This window comes from Paramisgurnus dabryanus, chromosome 12, assembly GCF_030506205.2.
Source record: "Paramisgurnus dabryanus chromosome 12, PD_genome_1.1, whole genome shotgun sequence".
Classification (NCBI taxonomy): Eukaryota; Metazoa; Chordata; class Actinopteri; order Cypriniformes; family Cobitidae; genus Paramisgurnus; species Paramisgurnus dabryanus.
Window position 1 is genome coordinate 3,032,434 of NC_133348.1, and position 21,368 is coordinate 3,053,801.

A 21,368-nucleotide genomic window follows, 5' to 3' on the forward strand; every position below is an offset into this window, starting at 1 on the left:
CTAGTGACCATTTACTTCCATAGTAGGAAAAAAATATTTTGGAAGTATTGTGATAAATGATGAAAAAAATATTTTGATAAATGATGGTAAGCACATAGTTGACAATACCCATTAAATTCCATCAGATTTTTTTATTCCTACTATGGAAGTCAATGGTCACTATCTGCTGTGTGTTTGCATCATTTCTCAAAATATCTTCTTTTGTGTTCATCAGAAATTTACCGGTTTAGAACAACATGATGTTGAGTAAATTATGACAGAATATAAATTTTTAAAGTGAACTATCCCTTTAAAGTGATCTTCAATGCAATTGTTTTTCAAATCATAAATTGTCTCAGGGTATGATACAAAATATGATATCACTGCAAGACAAACAAACCTTGCCAGACAGGGCAGCTTGCATTCCCATATTTGCATGCAGAAATATATTTGCATGAACTTAATGGTTGGTGGCCAGAGAGATATTTAAAACAATAAACATATTACATATGAATGCATGTTAGACTACGCTTATTGCATGCATGGATTTGCTAGTTTATAATGAAGATATTAAATGAAGTTTTTTATTTTATTTTTTATATAAATATTGTATTGTTCTTGTTTTTTCTCTCTTTTTTTTGCTTTCCTTTTTTAATGTTGTATCACTTTAAGTTTTTTATTTTTTTATGTTAACCATTTTTATATTATTATTATTGTTATATATAAATATACATATATATATATTGTTTTGTTATAAAAAAAAGGCTCTCAGAATGAACAAATGATTAATGTCAAATCCTATGCCTTAATAAAAAGACGTTTGAAGCCTCAAAAAAAAAAAGATATTAAATGAAAAGTAGAATATTAAATGGGCCATATTGTGAAAATCTGACTTTTTCCATGTTTAAGTGCTATTATTGGGTCCCCAGTGCTTTTATCAACCTAGAAAATGTGCTAAAGATCAACCCAGTAACTTAGTTTTGATTAACCATTCTCTGCAAGCATGTGAAAAATCGGTCATTGAAATTTGGCTCCCCTTGTGATGTCAGAAAGGGATACCGCCCCATAATCTGCACTATCCACCCAGAGATCAACTCATTTGCATTTAAAAGGACACACCCAAAAAACTGCACATTTACGAAGTGTCAATTTTAACATCCTATAATAAATTATCTATATGGTATTTCGAGCTAAAACGTCACATTTTTTATTTATTTGACATCTTAAAAAAGTCCCTTTTAAAATACAGTATGCGGTTAACAACAATAGACTGATTGGAAACTAAAGTCTGTATGCAAGAAGGAAAATACGTCTTTGTACGTGAAATTAGTATTAAGAATTTCTAATGCTTAAAAATAAGTTTCTCAGTATTTGACTATGCAGGGTCAAAAGGAGAACTAAAGGTGAGCCACCTCACTCCTGACAAGAAATGCAAAATCATCTCAAAACCACAAAAGTTTCCGACAGCATTGCATTGTGGGAAACACCTGACACCTATAAGATCGACTGAATGTTTGCATGCAGCACCCGGAAGACTATCAACTCTTGCTTGTTTTGCTGAAGACCACAGACTGTTATTCTGTAAACATCACCCCGTAATAACAAACCAAGTACAAGTTTGTGGTTTTAAGTTACTTCTTCATGCCTTCATAAAAGTGCCATAACGTGGCGTGATGTGAAAGGGGATCGCAAGTACATTTTGTTTTAAGACAAACCTGCATGTGACCAGTAAATGTCCTGATGCACTACGCATTACGATAGGTGACAAAATTCACTGTCAGAGGAGGAACCACAATAATAAAACATTACAAAAGTGGGTCATTACTTTCAGCAGCCTTCCCTTTGGATTGGCAGAAAAAAATAAACTGTCCCACAGAGGATGATAATGCGACCGCAACAATCCATTACTCATTCGGTCTCATCCCCTCCTTCTCCCAAACATCTTTCCCTTAGCCATTGTAAAATGACCACTATCAATAGCTCGGGTTTTGTTAATTTGGGGAACGGATGAAGCCGCCGCATATCGCGGGACGCATTCTGCGATGCTACGTCGTGCTATTGTTCTGATAAGGGCAGGGTGAGCTATATCGAGCGTGAGGAAAGGGATGCCGCTCTGTTACAGCGTCTCTTGACCTCACGGGTGTTGTTAAAGTTTCCACTGAGCACTGAGGGAGGAAGTGGCTTTTAACCCCTCGAGAGGAACCTCTCTGCGATACAGGAAACACTGAGGGTTTTGAGACAGTATTTTCCACGTCTGCAAGACATACTCAGCAACATGACCAAATGCTGGGTGTTATTTTTTAAAAGACAATACTGCTAGGGCAGACTTAAGTGTCTTAATGCAGCCAATGTCAAGTCCAGCCCTGCCCTACACCCTACACTTAAAACTTGAAAAAAGGTTCATCCACAACAAGAACATTTCTGTTGCACAAAAGGTTTTTCATAGTGGATAAAGGCTATAAAGCAGTGAGAAATAAATGGCTCTTTTAAAAACCGTTGACTGCAAGGTTCTTTGGGGAAATAAAAATTGTTCTTCAATGACATCACTGCAAAAAGTTATTTTTCATGTGGGTACTACGAGCTTACATATGAAAATGCAGACACTAAATCTTCTTTGTGTTTGGTGCATTGATATTTCAGCCAAAATAAATTAAATTGTGCTATAATGTAACGTAATAATCCTAAAAATATTGAATACAATTATATTGCCTATTGCTTTATTTTAAGAGTGGAAGTGTTAGCGTCCCTATATCGAAATACAAAGAGTATTGTGACCTTAAAACAAGGCTAGTCAACTTGTGGCCCGCGGGTCAAATGCGGCCCTCCAATCATCTTTATCTGTCCCGCCGGTCATCGGTTTTATCTCATTTAAAGTCAGCGTGGTTACTTTTACCTTTCCACTGGACGTGACAAATGACGGCCAATAAACTGGAAGGAGAGTCTGAAAGGGGCAGCGTGGGGTGTTCCAATCAAAACACTGTGCAAAGTAAAAAAATTTTTTTTACCTTTATCAGTAACACTTGAATCCTTTCAAAACAATTGATTACTGATAAGTAGTAATGCACCGATGTATCGGCCGCCGATATTTATCGGCCGATTTTTGATGAATTTGAAACCATCAACATATCGCCAATAGCACGAGAAAGGCCAATACCTATTGTTTATTAATTAGCTGCATAAAGAAATCCATTATATGTAAAAAAAAATTAGTTAATGTAGTTAATAAAATAAATGCTGAATAGCAAAAACCACCTTTGAAGGTTTTCATGCTGTCTTATTATATTTGTTTTGGCATAATTTGTGCCTCTCTTATTATGTTGGTCAGTTGAATGTTAATTAGATCCAATCCATGTTCAGTTAAAAATAATTTGATGCAGAAATAAACTAGCTAATAGACCAACTGTATAGTATTGTATAATAAGTGTTTAATATCGGTATCGGCCAGAAGTTGTCTGTTTAAATCGGTATCGGCCCAAAAAAAAAGAATCCTATCGGTCCATCCCTTCTGATAAGTAAATTATTAACTATGAATATATTACGGCTTTTGCGCTGGAATGAGCTTCTCTCCCATGTTGACACGGATTTACAATTAAACTCCGACAGTGGCATTCGAATGTAGTGTAATGGAAAGATAGTTTAGCCTATATATCTTTAAAATATAAAAAAAAACATGAAGACTGGCTATATAATACTATAAGTGTAACAATTTATGAAAGTTAAACACTTATAAACAAAAGAAGCTTAAAAGCTCTGCATTACAGTCAGTGCTATACAAAAATAAATGTGTTGATTATTTACACTTGCACTTTTTGTGCAATGTTTATAGTTGAACTATTAACATTTGGCTCTTGCAATGTTAAACTGCAATTGTTTTAAAATATTAAAAAATAAAATATGAGTTTTCAGTAATTAAAAGGCCAAAAACTGGATACAAGACGTGTGCATCTTTTTTTTAAAAAAATGCATGTTTTTTAATATATGACCTATAACAAAACGTAACAAAAAAATACATAAGTAATAACATATATAGGTAAAAGTAGAAAATAGCCTATATAAAAGGTCAAAATAGGGGTAAAAAATATTTACTACCCGAAAAAGAGTAGTTCAAAACCCCTGCCTTATGATTTTGAGTTGAACAAAAACAAGAGGCTTATTAATTTGCTTTAGGCTAGACAGAATATCTCCAAATATTTATTTCTACATACTGCAAATTTATTTTGTGTCAACTGACATCAAGAATAAAATGCATTATAAATTAAGTGATATATTAAAACTCAAAAGACTGACATCCCAATCTTGAAAATCCTGAGGTACAAGTTTCCAAGTGGGTTATATGTCTAACTGCATCAGAGCTTTTAAAGCATGCACACACAGCCACATTTACAAAAATGGGTGACAAATCTGGATGCAGTTATACAGTTAGGTCAAAGGCACAACAGAGTTCAGATATCAACAGACTGTTTGACATAAATTCCCTTCTGACAGTTGAGACACCTTTCTCAACACTCATATCCTCTCAAAACATGTCCTATCTGTTTCTGCTTGTCCTAAAACCGGCTTTTCCCATCAATCACAGGAAAGTTCATTCACAGAAGCGACCTTTCATGAAACACCCTAATCTACAAAGATTCACTGTATCGTATTTTATGGTGCTTAGACCGTAACACCGTGTAGCTTGACTACCCTGGTCTTCATTCACTTAATAACTTTATGGTACAAAAGCTGTCACTGTCTGGGACGGTACCCTTTAAAATGACTGAATATGTAGCATTTATATATTTGGTACCAATATACTTTTGAGGCACTAATATACCTCTGAGGTACTGAAATGAACTCTTTGCCTAAAATAACAAATACAGTTATGGAGTTAAGCAATATTATGCAATGATATTTATTGGTAAATTGTCTCGGGTATTCGAAGGATATATGTAATAAAGAAGAATTGTATGCAGGCTTTGGTGAAGACGAGGAACTGCATGTGCATCAAAGACACCACTTCAAGACGACGTACAACAGGCATCAAAGAACAAACTCGCTGCTTATTTCCAGGCAGTGAAGTAATTCATCCTCACGAGTTTCTCAGAAAGACAGATTTAGACATCATTACTTAACACAGTTTTAAGCATTGCTCTTATAAACAAAATCCTATTTATATACACAAACACACTTATGATCTATAAAACTTTACATATATATAATTGTAGGATACAATAAAGGATACTGGAAAAAGCTATCTACAGCAGAAAAATCACAGGTGAGAGATATCTTTATTAATTTTCTTATAAATAATTGATTAAAGCAACACTATGTAGTTTTTTTACCTTTAAATAATGTCTCTAAAATTATTTCAGTGATAGAACAACTTTTAACTGGACAAATTGTACTGTTGCTGCAACCTGAGCACCCTCCTAGCTCTTACAAGCACACTCTGAAAGTGGCGGTGGAGGGTAGGAAACACAGCCCCGCCCCTCCCCCTGCCTGCAGAATAGTGTCTGATACCAGGCACTGTTGCGCTTTTCAACCACATGGGGGAGCTGTAAGTCATTTTTACATGGAAACTACATAGTGTTGCTTTAAATGGAGAGCAAATGGAAGTGCTTAAAGTCCCCATGAACCGGAAGTCGTGACCGACTTTACTTCCGTGTTGTGACGTATTTCAGAATGCCACACAAGAAAATAGTGGGTGTGACTTGTGATTTTTTTCACTGTGATTTGATTGGATATAGAAAAGGAGGCGTTTCATTTAGAAATGGAACTGTCAGCAGACGTACAGTTAAAGGGGGTGGGGCTAATGGATTATCCAACCCAAGCCATTTTATTGATATCATCAGAAAATAGGTGCTGGAGAAAAATCGATTTTTCGATTAATCAGGGTTTTTTTTAAGTGGTCGATTCAAAATCGATTTTCAAAGCCCACGAATCGAGTTTTTTCCATATTTATTTCCGCAAACATTGAACGTAAGATTAACGTTAATCTAATTACTAGTCTTCTCCACTAAATGTCACTTTCTTTTTTTACCCAGGTGCGGGAGGCGAGCCTGTCATTAATTCATTCAGTTTTTATTCTAATTTGGGATGCATACCGTTATCGGCCGATAACTGCTTATTTTTTAATATTATCGGTTATTGGTCTGATAGCAAAATTAGGCCGATAAATGAAAGCCGATAAATTATGGATTATTTCGGTTTGTTGAACCACTTCACTTGCTCATTGCTGGCCATGTGGAGTTTTGATTGGTGCTTTCTGTGACATAGCACGAAGATGACACGTGTTGCAGGCTTAAGAAGAGTATGCTAGTCTAGCGCAAAGACAAGATGTCCGCGGTCTGGGAGTTTTTCATTGTGAAATTAATATGAATATTTATCGGCCTATATATATCGGTTATCGCCCCCCAAATATAAAGAGTAATCGGATATTGGTATCGACCAAAATTTCCATATCGGTGCATCCCTAATTCTTATATATTCTAATATAATATACTAATATAATATAATATAATATATTCTATATTCATCGAGTTGAATAGAAAACCGTGTTTAAAAATCGGACCGATAATCGCAATCGAGAATTGAAATCGAATCGATTTGATAGCTTGTGAATCGAAATCGAATCGATCAGCAACATCTGAATCGATACCCAGCCCTATCAGAAAAGTTTTGCCACAACAGGGCACAAGTACATATTTATATTTTAATTGAAGTTTATGAGGGCACATGAATAAAGAATGACTCATAGATTGTTCATTAAAAAAACTGCAATATTGATTTAAAAAATAAGAATTGTCAGTTTTGAACTTTAAGTCTCACAAATGTTGAATAGTCAATATTAACTCCAAATGTAAAATATTTTACCAATACAATCTGCATTCATTTTACAGCTCCATACTCTGCAAGTATTTTAAAAATGGTCCCATCTTTTTCTATTTAAATTTGACTAAGTTGATAGTCAACAGAGAACTCTCATCATATCAACTTGTGAGCAAGTGGTTACAAACAAACTGAGCATTTGAAAAAAAAAATACCCTCCCCATCCATATCAGACGTAAACAATGGCACATTAGTAGTAGCTGGGTGCTTTCCCATTATAGAAGAAATCAACAGTGCGTACGAGTGAAGCCTCAAAAAGTGTCCGGGCGCACAAAAAGGGCCGGTGCACTTCCTGTGTGTTGCATATGAAACGGCTGCCTCCAGCAGTACTGCAGCAGAACCCCAGCTGTTTGAATCAGGCATGTCTTGACGTCAGCTTGTCGCCAGGCAACCGTCAACCACAGGGGTGATACATTTTCCATTCCTCGTACCCTTCAGATCCTCCAGTCTATCTCGCTACAGCACTTGTGCGCTCACAGTCAAGGTGACAGAATCAACCTCACACAAAAACTGTTTGTGCTGGGTTGGCTCACACGATGCTGGCGGCGTGTTAGAGTTAAGCACAAAGCCATGCTTAGACTGAACAAACATGCCAGGGTTTCACTTTATATCTGATCACCGAACAGTTATACTAAAAGCTACACAATTCTTTATATTGCAATCTTCTTTTTTTCCTTTAAAGGGGTACTATTATGCCTACAGTATTTGCAAAGTTTTGATTTAGGTGTGTACTAGAAAAAGTTCTCACGCTTGATTGTTCAAAAAAATAATGTAAATTCATACATATTCTACATTATTGCAGCATCTTCCTATTAGATCATCTCAAACGCTCAGTTACTTCCACGCTAAGAAGCCCCTCCTCCCAAAATGCTCTGATTGGGCAGGAATTAAGGTTGAAGAAGACTTGTTGCATATACTTTCTCTTAAAGGGACACTCCACTTTTTTAAAAAAAAATATGCTCATTTTTCAGCTCCCCTAGAGTTAAACATTTGATTCTTACCGTTTTGGAATCCATTCAGCTGATGTCTGGGTCTGGCGCTACCACTTTTAGCATAGCTTAGCACAATCCATTGAATCAGATTAGACCATTAGCATCGGGCTAACAAATAACCAAATAGTTTTTAATATTTCCTATTTAAAACTTGACTCTTCTGTAGTAACATCGTGTACTAAGACCGACGGAAAATTAAAAGTTGTCATTTTCTAGGCAGATATGGCTAGGAACTATACTCTCATTCTGGTGTAATAATCAAGGACTTTGCTGCTGTAACATAGCTGCAGAAGGCGTAGTGATATTATGCAGTGCCTGAAAATAGTCCCCTGCCATTGAAAGTTATTAAGGGGACTATTTTCGTCTGCTGCGTAATATTATTGCACCTCCTGAAGTTACATCAGCAAAGTCCTTGATTATTACGCCAGTTTGAGAGCATAGTTCCTAGCCATATCTGCCTAGAAAATCACAACTTTTAAATTTCTGTCGGTCTTAGTGCACAATGTAACTACAGAAGAGTCTATAAGAAGTTTTAAATAAGAAAAATATAGAAACTCTTTGTTTCTTTTTTAGCACGATGCTAATGGTCTAATCAGGATCAATAGATTATGCTAAGCTATGCTAAAAGTGGTATCGCCAGACCCATAAATCAGCTAAATTGATTCCAAAACGGCAGAAATCCAATATTTACCTCTAGGGGAGCCGGAAAATGAGCATATTTTCAAAAAAAGTGGAGTGTCCCTTTAAGAGAAAGTAAACAGCTGAAAAAAAAACGCATGTGTAACAGTATATTAGATCCAGACTGCCGATCCGTAGTTAAGATTGTATACATTATTATATAGTACACATTTTAAACAGTAACATTAGCTCGGTGTAGTTTTTAATATGCTTTAGCTATGATTTAAACTTAGGTAATTTACTTGTTATTTATTTTGCTTGTTATCAGAAATAAACTACTCTAACAGGACTTCTTTACGGACTTTACCTGAAGTTACGTCTGTTCCACGAAAGCCGTTTGTTTATGTCACTGGTGAGACAGTCTATAACAAACATAAGTGCTTCTCATTTTTTTTGGATCGTTGATCATTTTCTACGTCAGAGCACGCACACGCACGAACATTCGTGTGCCAGTCTCTTTGATAAAACGTTGACTATATGCAAAGTCGAGTCACTGTACCCGGCATTTTTGCAACGCTTCCAGGTCTTGTTACAGCAAGACGCGTTATACTGTATACTGCATGCGCAAAGTCCCTCCACCAAATATTGTCATTCTATAATGGTTGGCGATTGGCTCTCTTTACTAGAAGGTGGGACTAGAGCGGCCATATTGACCGTTGCCATCTCCACCATATATATCAACATCAGTGATGCATCTTGTTAATTTTAAATATATTTGCTATACAAAATCTTTTGAAGTAAAAAGAAATCCAGTTACTGGAAACAATGACGCAATATACAGTACGTATTGTGACGCATTTGCAGTATTGCGATAGTTTGGTAGCCCAGTGGGAATTATGTAAATTAGGAAAATTGTTATGTCACAATACACAGAAATGCATTTGTAGTCATTCATTGAAAACTGCTATCTCTTAAAGAAAACTTCTCCCTTTGAAGTGGACTTTTTGATGCTCAGCCAACAACATTACACGATGAAAACATTAAATCTGAAAAAGTGAAAAAGCATAAGGACCTCTTTAAAAATAAAAGGTTCGGTAGATAACGCAGATACACACCTAATCTAACAATATAAAATAAACAAGAATTCTGTAAAGTATATCTTGAAATTTAAAATGGAAATGACATTAAGGAAAAATAATTTCCTCCCACATCAATGATTTAGCTCGAAGCACAGACAACGTATTATCAACAATCGCTGAGTTATTTACTCATCACAGTCTGTTTGACACAAACATGTGCAGCACACACATTATTTCTAGACAGCTATCCACCCACTTACTGCAGCCTTAAGCCTGTTGCAATCCACGGGCCTAGACATGTTTCATCATAGCTTATATTCAAATACACTTCAAAACCATACATCTGATTTACACAAAGTTTAAAACAACATTTACAAAAGCTTGGAAATTGGCAATTTCAGTGGTTGGATTGGTAGAGCATTAAGTTAGTAGTGCCAGGGTCATGAGTTGGATTTCTAAGAAACACACATACTGATGAAAAAATGAATGCACTGTAAGTCGCTTTGAATAACAGCGTCTGCCAAATGCATGAATACAATGTCAGTGTAAATAACATGAAAGCCTTAAACAAACAGAGGACTATCTTTGACCTTCACATACCTGAGATGCACATGGCAAATAGGGAATACCCATAATCCTGTTTCTAAAGTTGCACTTAAAATAGTTTTAACCACTAAAGAAATTATTTAAAATCATTTAAAATGAAAACCAATGAAGTCCAATCTACTAAAAGCTGATTTATTTAGCTTCACATAAGATCACATAAACCCTCACTGAACATTGGTCCATTATCAGGCACTTAAAAACATGTTTACAATGGCAATGGGAACTGAAAACGCTTGTTTACGCATGATGATGTTATATATCCACGCCACTAGGCGTCGGTTTAAATCTAATACGACCGCTAAAACGGCCAGTGTACCGTAAACAAAATCAGTCACTGCACACGCTTAAGTACACTGGATGCAAATTGCGTCTGATTCATGCAATAAAAAGCAGCTTGGCTTTTCGGTTACGATAGCAATGTAGACTTGCAATACAAATGTTCACAGCTTTGCACGTTGAATGTTTGGTTGGGTTACACTTGCTGTTGGGTTTGCTAGAGCAAGTAACCACAAGCCTGTGTGCACAGACAGACAAACACACACATGTGTGCACACACGCACACACAGGGGATCTTCCCGTACCTGATTGACACAGGAAAAGGAGACACCAGATCAGGGGGGTTAGTGAGCATGCAGAATGTGAACCACACCTCTGACTATACTGGGACATCTCTTATATTTAAATGCACGTCTCATCCTCATTATTACTATCACAACAGTTGCGCAAGAATAGACAATGGCTGCAAGTTTCGAGAGTCGAACAATGCAATTTTTCTCAATAATGAGGCAAGGCGGTGCCGCCAGTGAATGAGGCCTGGCCATCTCCCCAAAAAAACTTTCTCGACAACTGTTACCTGTTTGGGCGCGAGATGTACAGTAAGCATACCTTTAACCAGCAGGAAGTGCATCGAATAATTGATCTTGGTCAACAAGTTTTGCGGCAAAGTTTCACTTTCTGTGCTATTTGAAAAGCTTTGGAGCTCTGGAGGGAAATCCTCTGCTGAGCACACGGGATGTAATTACCAGACCTAAACCACAACACGCTGCTATTAGTGTTTAAAAGGCAAGCCCGCTGGAAACTTTTCTGGGTGGCTTGTTTGACTAAAAAGGCTGATAACAAGTTTGTGGTCTTTATCACGGTGAAAGTTTCCAGTGGCCTAGTGCGACCCACAAAACAGAAACCACGCTGCAAATGTTGACAGAGTGAAATGAGCACATAATGTGCTGCAGAGGCTAAATGCAACTATCAAATGTGAGATAAACAAGTTGTGGAATATATATATATATATATATATAGTTCAAATAATTTGTGTCACTTTTATTTTATTTTTATTTTTTTCATTTCAGAATAATAGTAAACTCTTGAAAACTATGGCATTAAACATGTAATTATTCAAATTATGTTTTGAATAAGAAAAGGTACATATTGGTATCAAATGTACAGTTTACAATACATATCTGACCTTCATTATTTGGTCTAAGTCATCCATAAAAAAGCTAATCAATTTTTTATTTGGTTATATTTTTCTACACAAATTTCAAACATTCAAGCGTTTGAAGAAAACATTTCAGTCAAGTGACCCTAAACGTACATTATACACAATTATATACAATCTAAAGGATTATTAGGAACACCAGTTCAATTTCTCATTAATGCAATTATCTAATCAACCAATCACATGGCAGTTGCTTGAATGCATTTAGGGGTGTGGTCCTGGTCAAGACAATCTCTTGAACTCCAAACTGAATGTCAGAATGGGAAATAAATGTGATATAAGGAATTTTGAGCGTGGCATGGTTGTTGGTGCCAGACGGGCCGGTATGAGTATTTCACAATCTGCTCAGTTACTGGGATTTTCAGTAACAATTTCTAGAATTTACAAAGAATGGTGTAAAAATGGAAAAACATCCAGTATGCGGCAGTCCTGTGGGCGAAAATGCCTTGTTGATGCTAGAGGTCAGAGGAGAATGGGCCGACTGATTCAAGCTGACAGAAGAGCAACTTTGACTTAAATAAACACTCGTTACAACCGAGGTATGCAGCAAAGCATTTGTGAAGCCACAACACGCACAACCTTGAGGTGGATGGGCTACAACAGCAGAAGACCCCACCGGGTACCACTCATCTCCGCTACAAATAGGAAAAAGAGGCTACAATTTGCATGAGCTCACCAAAATTGGACAGTTAAAGACTGAAAAAATGTTGCCTGGTCTGATGAGTCTCGATTTCTGTTGAGACATTCAGATGGTAGAGTCAAAATTTGGCGTAAACAGAATCCATGGATCCATCATGCTTTGTTACCACTGTGCAGGCTGGTGGTGGTGGTGTACTGGTGTGAGGGATGTTTTCTTGGCACACTTAAGGCCCCTTAGTGCCAAATGGGCATCGTTTAAATGCCACGGCCTACCTGAGCATTGTTTCTGACCATGTCCATCCCTTTATGCCCATCCTTTGATGGCTACTTCCAGCAGGATAATGCACCATGTCACAAAGCTCGAATCATTTCAAATTGGTTTCTTGAACATGAAAATGAGTTCACTGTACTAAAATGGCCCACACAGTCACCAGATCTCAACCCAATAGAGCATCTTTGGGATGTGGTGGAACGGGAGCTTCGTGCCCTGAAAGTGCATCTCACAAATCTCCATCAACTGCAAGATGCTATCCTATCAATATGGGCCAACAGCACTGCAACGTAGAATTAAGGCAGTTCTGAAGGTGAAAGGGGGTCAAACACAGTATTAGTATGGTGTTCCTAATAATCCTTTAGGTGACCTCCTTTCGCCTTCAGAACTGCCTTAATTCTACGTTGCAGTGCCCTGCCTTTTAATTTACGGAATTCGCACATATTATATTGTCTCCCAAAAACGTTGTCATTTTTTTGTCACATCAATAATGCATGTATATTTCCCTCATCTAAAATAGAAAACAGAGATGCATCGATATAAATTTTTTCCACTGATACCAATAGCTGCTTATTTAGACTGATATCGGTTGATACAGATAGTTTGGTGGTTATATTAACTTGCATGACCTTATTCTGAGGATTACTGTTATTCATTCTTATAATGACCATTAATATCGTACATTAAACTAGTGATGTTTTTTTTTACATTTTATACACAGAGGTTAAATTTATTGACCATCAGCTGTTTTTAAACAGAATATTGCCCGATATATCAGTGCATCTCTAGTATAAAGTTAAACTGATACTTCTCTGATGTGTGGACGAAAATATAAACACAAACAGATTGTTCAAAATAGTTGTAAATAAATGCATTCTGAGAAATTATATTTCAAGTTTTCACTGAAAATATCACGTCCATAACGCTGGAATTGCTCAAATGTGCTTTATATTATATTAGTGCTATGAAGCCATTTGATTTAACTTTATAATGAACAGCCCCGAATGTAATTTGTTACTGCATAAGATTTCATTAGAAAAGTAAAACTAAACAGATATTTAAAAAAAAACAAAAAATGGCTTATTATAGTACACAAAACCAACATGGTTGAATTGTTATAAGTCATATTGATTCAGTTTTTTGAATTACAGCACGACCACAGAATATTTTAGCAGTTTCTGCACCAAGACGGTTTCCTACAAGGCTATAAATAAATAATAAATAATTGCCTAACATGACAAATACACTGATTTAAGCTTGTCCTGTAGAAAACACAATGACAAGTGCACTTGTAGCTCTATTGGTAGAGCATTGCATTAGCAGCACAAAGATCGTAGGTTTGAATTCTGTAATAAAATGTATAACCTAAATGCACTGTAAGTCACTACTGTATGGATAAAGCATCTTCCAAATGCAAAACTGTAATGTACCTCTTGGATAATTCTAAAGTTTTTATTTAAGATAATTGTCTCTAAAGTTTAATCAAGTAACAATTCGTTCGAAAAATTGAGGGTCAGTAAGCACTGACAGAATTAATACAGTACTTGCATGTGTTAGTACAGAAGACATTATGCACAGACTAGACTACTTACAAAGTCCTTAAACATCAAACAAAACACACGTTTCCTTTAATCCCAACCACATACAGCTCTCAAACAGCATCTATCTAAAGTCATTCCATTGTAAATGGCACATGCCCGGGAATAGCGGAGATTCCATCATGAAAGTTCAAGGCTATCGAGTAATCTAGGGCTTGTGGCCACTCTGAATATCTAAACAATCTTTTATGAGTGCTATCACTCCTCCAGCCGGTACAGCAGGATCTTTGCTTTTTCCACTGTGTGTTTACAATAAATAAAAGTCACATAATGGGATCTGCATAATAGTATTTGTGTGGTTGGCAGAGACATATAATTCTACAACTTAGTTAGGACTGTGTGACATCCATGTCTAAACAATGAAGTCTTCTTTGACGAAAGCAACAGCGTGCTTGCCTCAGGGTCTCTTGATGCAATGCGCCTGCAAATGTGACACGCGTAAAAGGGCGGGGACACAAATTCTCACTAGAGCAAGTATTTCGCAAAGACAAGTGCAACCCCTTGGAAAATACGTCAGAAGTGTGATGTTTTCAATACGTGAATGTACAAGCTTTTCTATTTCCGTGTGTGGTTTATGCTTAATAATAGCTGACTGTCAGATCACAATTAATTATTATTATTATTGGCATTGTCTTTTTTTTCTTTCGTGGAACTCAAAAAGAGTAAAAAGAAAAACCACTCATTTTCATATAATGAAACTGGGACAGAACAGCCTGATCTCTAACCAAATCATTTACACGACTTTGAATATAGCTCCAGTCCTCATCCACTTTCATTACGTAGAAAAGAGTAGAAGACAGCATGTCATAAAGGTTTATAAGTACCCGAGGGTGAATAAATAAGGATAGCTATGTTTATTTCTACCAGAACTATTCTTTAAAAAAATAAACAATTTCTGCAACCACGTCATTCATTGACAAATCACAAATAAAAAACACTCACAAAGAACTTTATACAGTGCTGTTTGTTCCTCACATTGCCTTTGTATTTTGTTTAAAGGCCGGCCAACTGAAGTCAAAGAAAAGGTTCACTTTGACAGCACAGAACAGATCAACAAAGTACCTTTGTATGCGAGAATGTCAACAGTTACTCGGGCAGAATACAGACGAGACCGGTGCAGGAAAGCTCAAGGACAGTGTAAAAGCAATCTTGGGACTGAGTCGTATCGGACTTAATCTTTGTCTAACATGAAGCCTCTATATTAAGATTCAACCCTTAAACTAGTGTTTATTTGTTTATTTATATTTTATACACATTTTACAATAATTTAAACTAGGGCTGTCAATAGATTAAAATATTTAATTTAGATTAATCGCATGATTTCATGAGTTAACTCGCGATTAATCGCAAATTAATCTCACATTTTTATCTGTTCTAAATTATCTAAATTTAACACTTTTCAGGTATTAAATGCTCTAATTAACATGGATTTGGACAAATATTTATGCTATATGCAAATGTATGTTTACAACAGCCTGTTTACATTTTCAACAGAACCATCAGCCATAGTTTTATATATGATTTTCCCTTTAGAAGACCTTGTTCTTTCTCCATTTCTCTGTTGCATCATTTGTGACCTGTGCTGGCAAATTGAGTTGGGATGAGCAAATTTTCAAAAATTAGTTATTTATATTTTAACATTCTCTATTAAAAAACTTCAAAACAATGCATGATTTGTTGGAATCTGACAAAACATGACAGAAGAACTACACCTGTCTACGCAAAGCAAAAGCAAAAACAATATCAATATATGTTAAATATATGTTTTTCTTTTATTGTTTAATTTTGACATTGAGACAGACCGCTTTAAGATACTGTAGGCTAATGCAAGGGTTTAATATAATGTTACACAACAGATACTTTTCCTCAACAGTTAACCAAACATTCACTTCCGATATAACAGATTATAGGTCATACCTGCGTGAATTCTTGTCAAAACAGATATTTTTAAAACTGTAATTTTGTGTAGATGTCTATATATATCGGGGTTTGTGTGCAAGCGCTTCAGACGTCAGCGTCAGGAAGATCGTTTTTCAGTCTTGTCACTCTTAATGACTCGTTTAACATCAATCAGGTCCCGAACTTTATCTCCCTTCATAATTATTTTAACATCAAGCAAGTCCTGCAATCTATTTTCTATCATTTTTGCATGCTTTAAAAATGAAACCAAAATACGAGCAAGTGAATAAGACGCATATTTGGTTTAGATTATGGATTTGGGACGGTACACATCTCAGAAAACGTACAGATAAAGATCATTTTAGATGTTTAATGACCATTTAGAGCATTGGATTCGCTAGACGAGAGCTTAATGTTCTTATTTTTATGAAAACCTCCAACTAATCTAGACAGTGTGGGTCACTTGCTGCGTCTCAATTTATCCAGCGGTGGGCTAGACGAAGGGTCAAACAGAAATTGCGTGTTGCGTTAATTGGGCGTTAATAAAATGAGTGGCGTTAAAATTAATTTGCGTTAACGTGTTATAAACTGGTTAATTTTGACAGCCCTAATTTAAACTCATCAAAATTATGTAAAATAGGAATAGTAGAAATAAATCAAAACCATGTAATACTTAAGCATCTTAAAAAGTAGTCAACATATTCTGGCTTTTTTCACAAACAGCTTCTTGATGTCTGAGATACTTTTTAATCAGTATTGTAGGAGTTCCTTTCTATTCTGGGCTCTTATTGGCTGCTTTTGTTATTCAGTCCAAGAATACTTTTTAAATACAATTTTAGTTTAGTAATGAAAGAAATTATTGGTAGAACTTATATTTTTGTATGTAAGACTCAATTTAAACATTTAGGCATACACTTTCATATCAAAAGATTCATAAGATAAAGTTTAGTGATTATAATACTTTCAGTTTTTGCTATGGCCTGTATTTTGTCATGAAAAATTAATAATAGTTAAATCAAAAATTCCAATATTACTTCAAACTTAAAACAAAAAGTAGCGCTGGTCGTTTTTGTTAATCAAACATGTAAAGTCTGTGTATACACATCTTGTCATGACACACCGTTTACACACAAATCTGTTTGTGGAAAATGAAATCACTCCCATTATAATCAACAAAGCTATGTTTATTTAAATGGGAGTGATGTAGGTCTGCGTCTGGGTTCTTGCTCCGGGATCTGGTAATTCGCAAATTAAACACTGCATGTACACGTATAGACAATAACTTCAAGGTGAAATCTACTATGGACAGAAACTGTAAACATCCAGCATTTTGAGTAAAATAGCAATGACACATTTGCTGCCCAAACTGGAAACTTACTAAACCACTGCCCTACATACAAAAAAGAGCAAATGAATGCATTTTAGGTAGGCTTACCGCTTTCTGTTGAGTCTGTAAGAAGGCTGGTGACCGTTCAGGGTCGCTAGAGATGTCGTCCTCAGATTCCTCCCAGGAAGACGAGAAACCCGTTGAAGAAGCGGATGAAGAGGACAGCTTCCTCAAAGCTCTGGAAGGTTGAGGGCTGACCTGGGGTTCCGTGCCGTCCCCGCTGACCTCCATGCCGTGGTCCGTGATAATGACAGCGGGGATGGCGCCCACTTCTGGGCCGCCCCCGTCTGGCTCTCCCTGGGTTTCTGTTCGCTCAGCTCCCACCTTGGCCAAACATGTCTCGGTCCAAGATGACGAGTTATCGCTGGCAGTCAAACTGCTAAGCTGTTGTGAAGTCCTGTCGTTACGGCTGTCAGGTTCCCTCTTAGTTCCAGCTGATCTGCTCTCAAGTGGGCCGCCCTCTTCCCTATTTGGGTTGGCCCCGTTGTTCTCCTCACCGCTGCTGACCTGCAGCCCCCCCTCCGGGCAACAGAATCCTTTTCCATTTTGCAGTTCTTTGGGGATCCCCGTTGTTTGTTCCTTGTTATCCAAAAGTGTTTCCTCTGCGTTTAAGGAGAGTCTGCCAAGTTGAGCTGTCGGGGAAACGGATGGGCTCGATCTCCTTGAAATCCGTGGACTTCGCTGGACCTCTCTGCTGTGAGCTCGGGCCGAGATGTGGGCCTCAAACAGGCCCACTTTTTTGTTCACTTCCACGTTCTGCAGTTCGCTGTCTCTCTCTTGCTGCTGAACAGCACGACGCACTTCGCTCACCTGCTCTTTGTCTTGATCCGACCCACTCAGTCTGCGCACACGACTGCCCACGTTCACCCCCAGCAGTTCAGGCGGTCGACATGGAGAACGTGCCCTCGGACTGCTAGGACTGGTAACAGTTGGGTAGACAAAGGTTTTTCCCGGAGACCCAGGGCTCATGATGCCTGGGCTGTAGGTGCCTCCGTTGCCCCCCAGCACTGGGCTACGCGGAGAGTGAATGGGCACCGGGAGAACAGGCCTTCCTGTACGAGGACTGCTATTTTTGGTCAGATTGTTGGGGTTCATCATTACCAGGCTGTTCAGAGCATAAGCTGCCATAGTGGCAGTCCGGCTCTGTCCTTTTGTGCTCCCATTTAGTTCCCAGTTCTTTTCGTCCACTGGCCTTCAAAGCCAACCATCATCAGGAGGGACTGAAGGAAAGCCAGCATGCACGGTACAATACAATCCCAGAATGCTTTGCTCATTCAGATATAATATCCTCCTTAGCGGAGATGCTGAAAATGCAAGAAACGTAAGATAAATATCATGAAAATGAAATAAAACATCAACCTTTACTATAAAGATAATATAATTTATAACTACTTCTTTTGTAAGCACTAACAAATTATGCAATAGCAAGACAAATGTTATCTGTCTCACCATTTTGAGGGCCGTGCATGAGTCTGCATGACTTCAGCACGGGTGATGGCATATCAAATTTATAAAAAAAAGACAAATGCATTTGCATAAGAAGATTAAAAAAAGTTTGCTTTGGTCACTTTCCTTGTGTTCGTTTTTTAATAATATACTTTAGCTGAAGCATCTTCACAAAATATTTATTTTTTTAGGTAGTATCGGTCTTGCTTGTCCCTTTCACTTTAAAAATGCTCACTTTTATTATAAGACTTTGGCTTACTACGATGTGCTGGACAAAACATTTCCTTTTGAAAAACAAGCACAGAGCCGATGAAAAACTGGAAACACATGCTACTTAAAGAGACAGTCAACATAACCTTTTATGTCTTTGCCCGGGAGACATAAAAGGATCATGGGTGTAATACAATCACGATTCTTGGAAGAAATATTATTCTACATACCATAACCATTATATCACATTTAGGTTGCTATGCCAGTGCATAAATACAGCAGAAAGCAATCGCCGACCAACAGTAAGCTCTCAGGAATTTACCTTTATCTTTTTACCATGCAAACAGCAACGATTGCGAGGCCTCGGCCACGACCACGCTGATGTCAAACATCTGAGGATCTTAAAAAGAAACAGTATACATTAGTCCTTTTCATTTCTGGCAAAGGTTTTGTTAGACTGGAACTTTGATCAACCGGAGGGCTGTGGCAAAATAGTTCATAATAAAGCATAACAATTTCCTGGGACTACTAATTACTTGTGCAGTTGAGACAAATTATCTGCAAACAAAAGAACAGCGCACCCAAAGTACATGACAGAAACTGATTATTTATTTAGTTACAAACACAAACGTGCAGTTTCCCATACCAGCGCCCGTATGCAAAATCAAATCCACCTCTGCTGGATTAATGCATTTGTTAAATAAAATAATGGTGGTTTTCGTGAGTCGGGATAAGCAATGCAGGATTAATGTAAGGCAGTCGAGTAAAATGGGAAGGTTGTGCCCTGTATTTTAACTCAAGGGGAAGACTTAAAGGTTGGAATGCGCCTCCTTGAGAAATCCAGCCACCACCCTTTAAAATGATCTTTAACGGTCCATTATTGCACTTGAAGCCTGACAGTTCAAATGCAACTTGAGGCTTTCTATGTCATGCATGAAACAGTTATTGGACTACCGTGTCTAAAGGCTAGTTATAACAGCAGGGAACTAATATTATGATCTATTATGAACTAATATGAAGAAAAAGACCCTCATGAAACTTCAAAACATCTCAATAAAAAGTCCTTTACTGAACTGCCCACTCTTTGGCACTCACAGAATTTGAATAAGCTGGAAAACACGTGGTGACTCTCTTGTAAACTCAATAGATGCAACCGCCACATTCTTATCATATCTATATCCTACTTTATAAGAGATTGGTATCACTGTCTGAAATTGAATATTGAGAACACAAAAAAGTAAATAGGTAAAATTAAAGACCCTAAAGTTCTTGCAGATGTGAACATATAGGCTACATTCACACCTTTGATTTAGTTCATATGGAATCTGGTCTATCAGGTTTCAAAACAGTGGTACAAAACTTATTCTGTTGTCATCAATAGTCGCTTACGAACGAACAGCATATGATCATCAAATAACATCTCCCAGACGCTCTCCACACATTAAACCAGATCAGGAGAGAGGACACCGGGTACTACCTCACACAGAGCTCTTTAAAAAGTTTCATTTCATATCACAAAGTCTTTGTATTACCTTGGTTTGATCGGATCCTTGTTGCAAACTCTTTCGTTTATACTCTCGCTTATCTTCCCAGTTCGCGTCTTTTGGAAACGTAGCAGAATAATAACTGCAGCTCGCGCGCTGTCGGGTTACGTTGCGCGAGTTCTTTTGTCTATTTAAATAAATGTTACTTTGTTACTTTGCATCGCGCAGCGTAGTAGTCCGTCGCTCGGCGCTGTTCGACACGTCGCGTCAGAGCTGTGTGTTTGTTTAATGTACAAAAGGCAGGAAGGAAGTTAAATGACAGTGAGACTGAAGACTGAACGGAACAGGCAGAGCCTCACTGCGCTGCTTCGCACATTGAGCGCAAGGGAGCAACAATGATGGCAAAAAACTTCAGCCATGTATTTCATTTAATGCTTTCTTTATTTATATGTACTGTATATGTGAAGTTCAAATGTGTGCAAATTACTTTTTTTGGTTAGTCTTTACAAATAGCACACTCACTACCATGCTATGACATACTTGACTGATATATGTTTTTTCGTGATTCATAAAACATATTGATAAAAGGCTTGCATGTTTTTAAAGTTATTTTAGGCATATGTTGCATTTATAAAAAAAAAAAAAAAGAGAGAGAGAGAGAGCATCATGCTATTAAATAAACATTACGTGTGACACATCATGACGTTGGTTGAAAGAAAGCCCAGAGTGTGCAAAGCTACAATTATAGACTAAGATTACTTATATAAGATAAAGTTTAATTTTAACATGTTTTGGTCA

At 37.1% G+C, this 21,368-nt stretch overlaps 1 protein-coding gene across 2 annotated transcripts in view; it reads right to left on the reverse strand.

Annotated features, from left to right (window-relative positions):
* itpkb (inositol-trisphosphate 3-kinase B) overlaps nucleotides 1-20,903 on the reverse strand; it is a 45,697-nt gene extending 24,794 nt beyond the window's left edge. Inside the window, exons 1-3 of one of the 2 annotated variants that reach the window (XM_065256170.2) lie at nucleotides 20,619-20,903; nucleotides 19,409-19,486; nucleotides 17,479-18,734 (exon numbers count right to left, since the gene is read on the reverse strand). In XM_065256170.2, coding sequence (XP_065112242.2) covers nucleotides 17,479-18,558 — 1,080 coding nt within the window. In that variant the 5' untranslated portion in view covers nucleotides 18,559-18,734; nucleotides 19,409-19,486; nucleotides 20,619-20,903. The remainder of the gene's footprint in view (nucleotides 1-17,478; nucleotides 18,735-19,408; nucleotides 19,487-20,618) is intronic. The other variant, XM_065256171.2, reaches the window with a different exon arrangement.
* Between the last annotated feature and the right edge of the window lie 465 nt (nucleotides 20,904-21,368).